The sequence below is a fragment of the Montipora capricornis genome, chromosome 11, assembly GCF_036669925.1.
Source record: "Montipora capricornis isolate CH-2021 chromosome 11, ASM3666992v2, whole genome shotgun sequence".
Classification (NCBI taxonomy): Eukaryota; Metazoa; Cnidaria; class Anthozoa; order Scleractinia; family Acroporidae; genus Montipora; species Montipora capricornis.
This window is the reverse complement of record NC_090893.1, coordinates 32,688,714-32,698,713: the sequence shown is the minus strand read 5'-3', so window position 1 is coordinate 32,698,713 and position 10,000 is coordinate 32,688,714. Positions and strand designations below refer to the sequence as shown.

The 10,000-nt window shown below is 40.9% G+C and overlaps 1 protein-coding gene across 1 annotated transcript in view; it reads right to left on the bottom strand.

The window, feature by feature from the left end:
- Nucleotides 1-10,000, bottom strand: part of LOC138024851 (uncharacterized) — a 25,413-nt gene that overhangs the window by 2,621 nt on the left and 12,792 nt on the right. Inside the window, exons 2-3 of the mRNA XM_068872043.1 lie at nucleotides 5,598-5,925; nucleotides 5,149-5,202 (exon numbers count right to left, since the gene is read on the bottom strand). Coding sequence (XP_068728144.1) covers nucleotides 5,149-5,202; nucleotides 5,598-5,925 — 382 coding nt within the window. The remainder of the gene's footprint in view (nucleotides 1-5,148; nucleotides 5,203-5,597; nucleotides 5,926-10,000) is intronic.

The window sequence follows — 10,000 nt, the reverse complement described above, 5'->3', positions numbered from 1 at the left end:
GGCTTGCGCGGCCTTTGCAGCGACGGCGGAAGTCAAATTTGTAAACATGGCGGCCGACTGGTGTGTAGCTTACAAAGTTTTTGTTCTTTTATTGCTTATCTTCCCAATACTGCAAACAAGGTATGCAAGGTAAAGATTTCTTTTATTTCAAAAACATGTTATTTGTTTGCAGTATTTGTTTAGTGGCTTGATAGCCACTAAACAAACACTTATCTCTTTAAAGTGGTACTATGATTTTAAAAAAAAATCACTTTATTTTTTCCTTCAGATCTTGAAAATGTGTTTGCTTAACAACTTCCTAGCAAATCTCTCAGCTTTAATTTTGTTGGTTACTTTGAGTGTAAGTGTTGTATTTCACCGTCCGGCATTATTCACGTTCAAAACCTCAGAGGGTTGGATCCAGGGAAAAGTGATGTCATTCACTCAATAGTTAAAGTGCCCCTAACCCCAAAGTATTTTTTTCGCTAAAATGAATCTTTGCACCTGTTGGAAACGCATTGCGGCCAGTTTTTCATTTTTCTGACAAATCCTGCCATTTTATAGGCTTCGAAAGTTGCGAAAATCCAAGCATCTTTTGTTCACGACCGAGTCAGAAGGGGAGTGGGTCTATTCCTGATTTGACGTCACAACTGATTTACATTGCATTAACTCTTTGTAAAAATGCATGCAAAATAGATTGTGACGTCAGATCAGGAATAGACCTACTCCCTTTCTAACTCGGTCGTGAAAAACTACGGTGGCCCGTAAGTGCCATCCTTAGAGTTAAATAAAAATTGCATTTACCTTGCAAAAAAAGATCCGGCCGTTAGATCCAAAGTTTCCAGTCAACTTCAACAAATTCTTGCGAACCGAAAAATCTAACTGGAGGTTTGATGTTTCGAGTCCATAGTTACACCGGATCCATAGTTTATACTCCGGATCCAATCTTGCGTTCTTCAGATCCGTAGTTTCTACTCCGGATCCATAGTTTCTTACTCTGGATCCATAGTTTTTGCTCCGGATCCAAAGGTGTTTACTCCGGATCTGTAGTTTATACTCCGGATCCAAAGTTGTTTACTCCGGATCCGTAGTTTATACTCCGGATCCAAAGTTGTTTACTCCCGATCCGTAGTTTATACTCCGGATCCAAAGTTGTTTACTCCCGATCCAAAGTTGTTTACTCCGGATCCAAAGTTTATACTCCGGATCCAAAGTTGTTTACTCCGGATCCGTAGTTTTTACTCCAGATCCAAAGTTGTTTACTCCGGATCTGTAGTTTCTTACTCCGGTTCCAAAGTTCCACGAACGCCCTCGTTACCGTGGTGATCACAGTCAAATCAAGGTGACTACTTGGTGTAGACACTCATATAGTGGTCCGGTGTAGTCACTCATATAGTGGTCCCAGGTGGCGTACTTCATACCTATCCTTAATCATCCCTAGCCGTACCTAAGCATCCCTAGCTGTACGTAAGCATCCCTAAGCGTACTTAAGCATCCTTATTCCTCCCTAGCTGTACTTAAGGATCCTTAATCATCCCTACCCGTACCTAAGCATCCCTAACCGTACTTACGCATCCTTAATCATCCCTAGCCGTACCTAAGCACCCCTAGCCGTACTTAAGCATCCTTAATCATCCCTAGCCGTACCTAAGCATCCCTAAGCGTACTTAAGCATCCTTCTTCATCCCTAGCCGTACCGAAGCATCCCTAGCCGTACTTAAGCATCCTTAATCATCCCTAGCCGTACCTAAGCATCAGGATATCTAAGCGTACTTAAGCATCCTTCTTCATCTCTAGCCGTACTTAAGAATCCCTTAAGTACGGCTAGGGTTGATTAAGGATACTTAAGTACAGCTAGGAATGAAGAGGGATGCTTAGGGATGCTTAAGTACGGCTAGGGATGGTTAAGGATGCTTAAGTACCGCTAGAGATGCTTAGGTACGGCTAAGGATGATTGAGGATGCTTAAGTTCGATTAGGAATCCTTAAGTACGGCTAGGGTTAATTAAGGATGCTTAAGTACGCCTAGGGATGAAGAAGGATGCTTAAGTACGCTTAGGGATGCTTAGGTACGGCTAGGGATGATTAAGGATGCTTAAGTACGGCTAGGGATGCTTAGGTACGGCTAGGGATGATTAAGGATGCTTAAGTACGGTTAGGGATGCTTAGGTACGGGTAGGGATGATTAAGGATCCTTAAGTAGAGCTAGGGAGGAATAAGGATGCTTAAGTACGCTTAGGGATGCTTGCGTACAGCTAGGGATGCTTAGGTACGGCTAGGTATGATTAAGGATAGGTATTGAGTACGCCACCTGGGACCTCTATATGAGTGACTCCACCGGACCACTATATGAGTTCCTACACCAAGTAGTCACCTTGATTTGACTGTGATCACCACGGTAACGAGGGCGTTCGTGGAACTTTGGAACCGGAGTAAGAAACTACGGATCCAGAGTAAACAACTTTGGATCCGGAGTAAAAACTATGGATCCGGAGTAAAAACTATGGATCCGGAATATAAACTACGGATCCGGAGTAAACAACTTTGGATCCGGAGTAAAAACTATGGATCCTGAGTTTAAACTACGGATCCGGAGGAAACAACTTTGGATCCGGAGTAAAAACTATGGATCCTGAGTTTAAACTACGGATCCGGAGTAAACAACTTTGGATCCGGGGTATAAACTATGGATCCGGAGTAAACAACTTTGTATCCGGAGTATAAACTATGGATCCGGTGTAACTATGGACTCGAAACATCAAACATCTATTTAGATTTTTCGGTTCGCAAGAATTTGTTGAAGTTGACTGGAAACTTTGGATCTAACGGCCGGATCTTTTTTCGCAAGGTAAATACAAGTTTTATTTAACTTTAAGGATGGCACTTACGGGCCACCGTAGTTGCATGTGTTGGGGACTGAGTTACGAAGGGCACGATATCAGGCCTAAAGCGTAGATAAGCGCCTCTAGCAGCCGCTTTACGAACCAAGCAACTCGCAGCTTTTTATCATCCTCTCAGAAGTAAAGCCTAAACTTTGTGTTTTTCCGTGTAAAGCAAATGCAGTGCTTGTATTCCTCGGGGTCAGGCTTGATGAATAGTGCATATTCAGCGTATTTTGTGATTAAAAATGTTTCTAGAGCTTGATTGGAAAACGCGGGATGGATCGACTATAGGTATCCCTCCATCTGTGGCCGATATTTTATATTTACCTGTATTTTCATTTGCATGACGTTCATTTCATTGAAAAGGCAGTTGTTTATATTTGCAGTCATAGCTCATTGCGACCATTTGACAACTATTGCATGTCCCTTACTACCAACCCTGGGTGCCAGGGGTTTTATTTTTCTTTCCCGAGGAGCGGTTAAGACGGAGAGGCGAAAAATAAGAACCTCTGGTCACGGCAGTTAAGAATCTCACTTCCATGCAATTTCGAAATAAGATATCTTGACAAAGCGTTTTTCTTCAGTGGTGTCAATGCTGTACCCAATTCAAGTCATTTGGGAAAAGAACGTTTTGATTTTGGCATTTCCCATCGTACCGCAACAAATCAAAAGCGACATGAAACCACAAACTAATTTCCGTTGGTGGTTGCGGTTTAGTTTACTCATGCGTAGCTTTCTACTCGAAACAATATTTCTGGGTCCTTCTGCAGGTACCAGAAAGCATTGTGTTTTTGGTCACTTGGGATTAGTCCTAGTAGGGGATAAAGTCCCCGGTGTTGTGGCTGTCCTGTTCTCTCCAGCAAAAGTGGCCGGCTTGGCGGCGATGTCTCTAAAAAGGCGTGTGGTGTATGAGGCCACCTAAGCAGAAACAGCCACAAGTCGAAAAGGGACTTTGCCGAATGCTGGAACATGTAGATGTAGATGTAAATGTTAGTCTTTATTTGGAGTTGCTTTGTTCTGTCTTTTGTTTCTTTTGTTTTACGTAATTTCTGCTCCGGCTGCTGCCAAATTTCTAGTGTTCACGGTTTTCGGATTTTCTTTGAGCTCTAGGATATACGAATCAATCAAGGCATTCAAGGGACAAATAACGACTTCGATGGCAGCTTTTGGATAACTGTCACAACGATCATGCAAATACGAACAAACTTTCGGCACAAGCTGGGCACAAGTTGAAATATCAAAGATTTGCCGCATCCAGTTGGCAGGACCGCAAACCATCCTCACGCTTGATGAAATTCCTGAACAGGTTTCAATTCTAAAGCCTCCGAAAATCCAGAATTTGCTGTGTATTGTGCTGTGCAAACCTCTAAATGCTCACTCGAATTCATAGCCCTCTACCGCCACTTTTGTTTTCGTAGCACTCCCTGTGCTCAAAACCGGTTTTGTGGCCACTGGGGTGCACTATCGCCGTTCAACCCAATGAAATCACTTGAGTGTTAGATTGTTTTACTTGGGAAGGACTGGCACTAACTACGAAAACCAATCAGCGACCGTGTTCATAATCACGAATCATGGAAGAGGGTTTTTTTCCCCTCACCACAATGGCTTCGGGGTTCGGTATTACGGCTTTGCCGCTGATAGAGATCTCGCCAAAGAGAAAAAAACCCTCTGGTACCCAGGGTACTTACTACCCCAGGTGCCAGAGGAATTTTTTTTCCCCAAGGTGCGGGAAAACACTCTTCGAAGCCAACAGTCAGAGAATGGAAAGAAACGCGCCAAGAGTCTCGTTTCCAGGCGGTAAATTGTAAATCTCAAGTGGGGCAGCGACGCCTAACAACATACATAAAATATCAATATCCAGCTACAGTATTAACAGCATATAAATAGCTCTTTTTCTGTCCTCCAACCGTTGGCTTTGAATCGTGTGGTAATTTCAAAGACTTTGGGAAAAATTGCCCTATCACCTAGGGTAGTCCCACAGCAACTCTGTTCTACTCTGCGCCCCTTGCCACTTAACACCAACTGATCATTTATGCCCTGAAATACCCAGCAGACTGACCCTGTAACCCCTAGCCTACACCACTGCACACGAATTAAACGTATTACCCAAACATACAGCACTTCTAACAGAGATGGTTTACTAGCCCCATACCACACAACACAGACAAGTGATTAAACGTTATGGCTGCTACGCGCTTATCTAGTTTCATGAGAGTGGTTGGTGCAATACAATAGTATTTCAGAGTCGCAAAACAGCTTAAAGGCTACTTGAACAGTAGCAATCTTACTGTATACATATAGTTGCCATTTCTTCTTGGAATCCTTTCTTCATCTTTTTTATCCTAAAAGAAGGGGAAAATGGTCACTGTGGAAGTGTCAAAGCAATATCTGCTGTCTGGAAGAGTAAACCATTTCCTGTGGCGCTTTTGGCCTTTTTTGCCAATACGATGTGTCGGCCATCTCTGCCTAGAAGTTTCCTTTTCTGAGTTTCTACATTAAGAGGAGACAAGAGAAAAATAAGGGTTCAAGAGATAGAGACCATCCAGGATATTGAGATATCCTCGCAAACTCTATCTTTTTTTATTATTTTTTTTTTTTTAATGAAAGGGATACTCTTAGCATCAGGATTAAAGCACTACATCTAGAAGTAAGGTAAATGAAATTCACCCATTCTTAGAACTAACTCGTCATGTTTTTTGGACCATTAGTTTCTCTTTAAAATGGTAAATGTTCTTACCTCTTCCATCGCACAAAGTACACAGCGGCTCCGACGCCAACAGCTGACAGGCATACAGCCAGTACAATAATCACAGTCGGCCAAATGAAGTGATTTCCTTTATGATGCCTTTGTTGGAAGTTTCTCAAAGTCGGTGTTTGTACTTTCAAAGTGTTTTCATTATCAGGCTTCGTTGCAGAGGTGCGATTTTTTATCTTGTCGTCAGTGGTTGGCTTAATGGACGGCTTGGCGCTTCTTATGACAGAGTACTCTTTTGTCCCGTTCAGTAAGGTCGTGGTCGCGGTAGTTATTTGTTGTGAAACTGTAGAGTTGTTCCGTTGTCCATCATCTGCAAAATATGGAATATAGAGCGTTTTCACTCACGTGACTAAAATGGATGCCAATTCGATGAAAAAAAAAAAGAAACTATTTGCATAAAAATAGAGTTCAATTCCCAGAGGATTAATTTCGAACACCAAGAAGAAATAAGAAAGTAAGAAATGAGACCGGCACGTTCCTTTTGATGTAATAGGTTATCCAATAGACTGTTTATTTTAGATCATAGGTGGAGTTGGAGGGAAAATCGCCAGTACGTGTGAACGCTGGTAAACAAGGTAACAACGACAAATTGGTTAAATTGGCCATTTACTGCAAATATTCATCCTCTTATCAAATTAGTGATACATGAAAGAAATAAATTTTGCGTTCTCCTGATCCTCTTGAATCTGCTCAAAATGTTGAAAAATGCTGAAGTTGTTGTTGCTCAATAAATTTGCACTTATATGTCCAATTAGATCCTCTGTAGTCTTGTCTTCAGGTTAACCGCCTTTTCTATTAATCAGCACAAACGTGAAAGGAAAATTCACTTTCTCTCCGCGCTTTTTACTGACCTCTTTTTTCTGCTTCTGCGTAGGATTCTAAAATGTTTCGATGAAGAAAATACACTTAAAATTGAAATCTATAGTTTGAAATGACATTTCTAGCTAAGGCTGCCGTTTCAGTTTGGCAGAATTCCACTATAAAAAATATTCACGTATACAATGTCGGTCATAAACAGTTGCATCTCTTTCGGGTATTAACGCGGGGCCGGGGCCGAGGTCGGGGCCGGGGCGTCTTGTTCCCCCAATTTTTTTGTTTCAATCTTTGTCGTTATTCTCCTGTACGGTTATTTTCGAATGACAGGCATCTGTCCTTCATTTATGGTGGAAATTAGTCAAAAAAACCAAAGAACCCACGGAAGCTATGAAAGTTCTTAGGGGCACATTAGTTTTTTTCTAAATCGGACTTGCGAGCATCTGGCTTTGTCTTTCCGAAAATCGGAGTTTATTTTTCGAAATTAACAGAATTTCCGAAATTGCTGAAATTGGAGTTTATATACACCAACTGCCAGAGGCAACGAAGACTCGCTGAGCTCCACACGTTAAAATCGCATTGTAGTGTTTACTCGTTAAAAACAGAATCACAGGTCCACTACCATCGTTCGCGGTGTTATCAATGTTGTTGTCTGACTACAAACGGTTTGTAGAAAAAGTTAGAGTCACACGGGAACTTTTCAGCCAATTCTATTCAGACGTCGAATCCACGTTTACGATAAAAAACACAACAACATTGAGAACAATTTTGCGAAAACAAGCAAATGACAACGTTGCGTGACGACTATCGTGGAACTGTGGCTATGTTTTGTTTCGTTTTAATTGTATTGCGGAGAAGGTTTTACGAAGTGAATATAAAGATGTGGTTTTTAAATGTGCAGCTCAGCGAGTCTTCAGTGTCTCTAGGAGTTAGCTTATATTCCCCGCAAAAACTCCAATTTCAGTCGTAAAACAAACAAAAATGTCCTTTTCATAGCTACAGCTTTCGTATAAAAAATTTCCACCATAAATGAAGGAAAAATGCCGAACATTCGAAAATAACAGTACAGCAGAATAACGAGAAAAATTGAAACAAAAAAATTAAGAAAAAAATGACATCCCAACCCTGGCCCCGACCCTGCGTTTTGGCAACTACCCTCTCTTTCCACATCGAAAATATAAAGGCCTCCTCCACCAAGGAAACCCAGGACCTATGGAATAGATCAACGATGCTCTTCCGAATGAGTTACAAGGTCAGACGGGAGCCAGCACAATTTTAAGGGAAAAAATTCACAACCCCAAATGCAGCTAATTTGAAAGATCAATAATACCAGGAAATAATGGTCTGCCAGAGCAACAGCGATCCAATCAGAAGACAATACGCCCAGTTGCCATCCTAGCTGGTCACTGAAAGATTTTGCGCTCCATTGCTGGGTCTTTTTGGACTAACAAAGAGAGGCTTTTCTGGTACTTTAACCCATGATAATTATTCATTCATAACATATATGAAAGAGCTTGGTTGGCACTATAGTGGGTAACTTTGCTGTGTACATAAGACTTAAAAGTCTTTAGCTTGGCACAACACTGACCCCTCCCCCTCCCCCACTGACCCTCTGGCACTGACCCCCTTAATGATCCCCTCTAATATTAACGAGAACTAAAAATTAAGATTAAACAAGAGGCCATATTCGGCCTATCGTCTGGCCGATTCCTATGTTTTATTTAAGAAATGCTAGGATGAAGTTGAATTATCTTTGCTGGTGTTTTTTTTTTTTTTTTGGTGTTTTTTTTTTTTTTTTTGTGAAAGGTTGGTTTTTAATAAGTAGGAACTTCAAACTTCAAATCAGCGAATCCCTGATGAAACAAGTTCGTACATGTAAATGCCTTGAAGGTAATAGTTCATAATAAATATGTATTCAAATTTTATCTTGTCAGCCTCACAAATGTTTGTAAACGTTAGAATGCTGACGTCACTGAAGAAACAGGAAGTCTTTTTCGTGAGCAAATGTATATTATAGGTCGAAAATTTACTTATACATTTATCCTGGAAATGTATATGGGGCAAAGGTTGAATCACAGGTCATCACTCCTGTACTTTTGGCATGAGGATTCACTTTCACCTTTACTCCTCAGATGGTGACACATTTAGGTAAATCATTGATTGTAAGATGACTGTTTATACACCAGCCATGGTAGAATTTAGTCCCAATGTTCACAATAGCAGCTAATGTATTAGAATCCCAGTAACTGCAGGGCTTGATGACAGAGTAACACAATTAATATAGTGCCAGTGGACAACACTGCTTCTGAGGACAAAAGCTGTTGTTTTCAGCAGTATTAAGATTAACTTTAGCAATTTTTATTCCTTTTACCTCAAATATATCACTGATCTGATACAAACTTTGAATATACTGGACTAAACTACTCACAGATGGTACTTCTAAAAGAACGCATGTTTCCATACAAATCTCTACCATGAGAATCAAATATTTTAAAAGCACCATTATTACAACAATAGATTCCAACAACAATGCATCTTACTCCTAAAATAAATGAGGTATAGCTTTGAGCCATAAGCGATTCGAAAGCTCCAAGAAAAGACATACAGTAATGGTATCCCTCGATTGCACTATTACCATGAACATTTCCAGTGTAGCTCTCACTGTAAGAAACTTGGTAAGCAGTATCAAACACTCTTAACATTGATGGTAACTCTGCCAACAGCAAAAAAGGCAGCTGAATGCGCCAACCTTGAATATAACTGATTACCAACGTCCATTATTTGTATCAAATCATTAGCACAATAAATCCGCCCATTGTTGTGGTATATGAAAGAACTCAAACTCATCGCAAAAACACTGTTGTCCACCATTTTGACGAAATACTCTAAAGTTGCCTTGGCTGTAAGGTGCTCTTATAGTTTTACTGGGGTCCACAATGGGACCAGGGTTCTTCTTTATATCGGAACTTACTGTTATACTTTTACCACATTTAAGTCGAATCTCAACAGCTTTTAATAACAACTTCGTTCACACACTTTGATTTCCCTTACACACACTCCAAACCTATCCCATCATGCATGTGGTCTACCACAGGTAGACCAACAAACACTACAACCCCTCTTTTCCTTGGATTTAGACATAGTTTTCAACAGCAACATTACACGTATATCTCTTTCCGAACGTTCTGATCTTGATAAGGGCAAGTTCAATTAAAACTGAATAACATGCTCATAGTTCAAAGCGTCCCTGTCAATAGAGTTCATAATCCTTTAAGTATCCTGGCGGTTTCCTTAACGGAGATGGCCTCGTGGATACCTATGGGGTCCCTGTATTGGCATTAATATCTGCAATAACATCTTGTCCTGTGTCTTGTTGGTTCGGCCCCTCGCTCCCTGTCAGGTATTTCTTTACTTCAGTCACGTTTCTCTTATAGCTAACTCCTTCTGGTGACATCACAGTGACTTCATTTCCATATTTACTGGTAATTTTGTGAGGTGCTTCCCCAAAGCTTGTTGATAGCTTGTTTTCCTTCCTCTTTTTCATCAGGACTTGATCACCTGTAGCTAAGCTG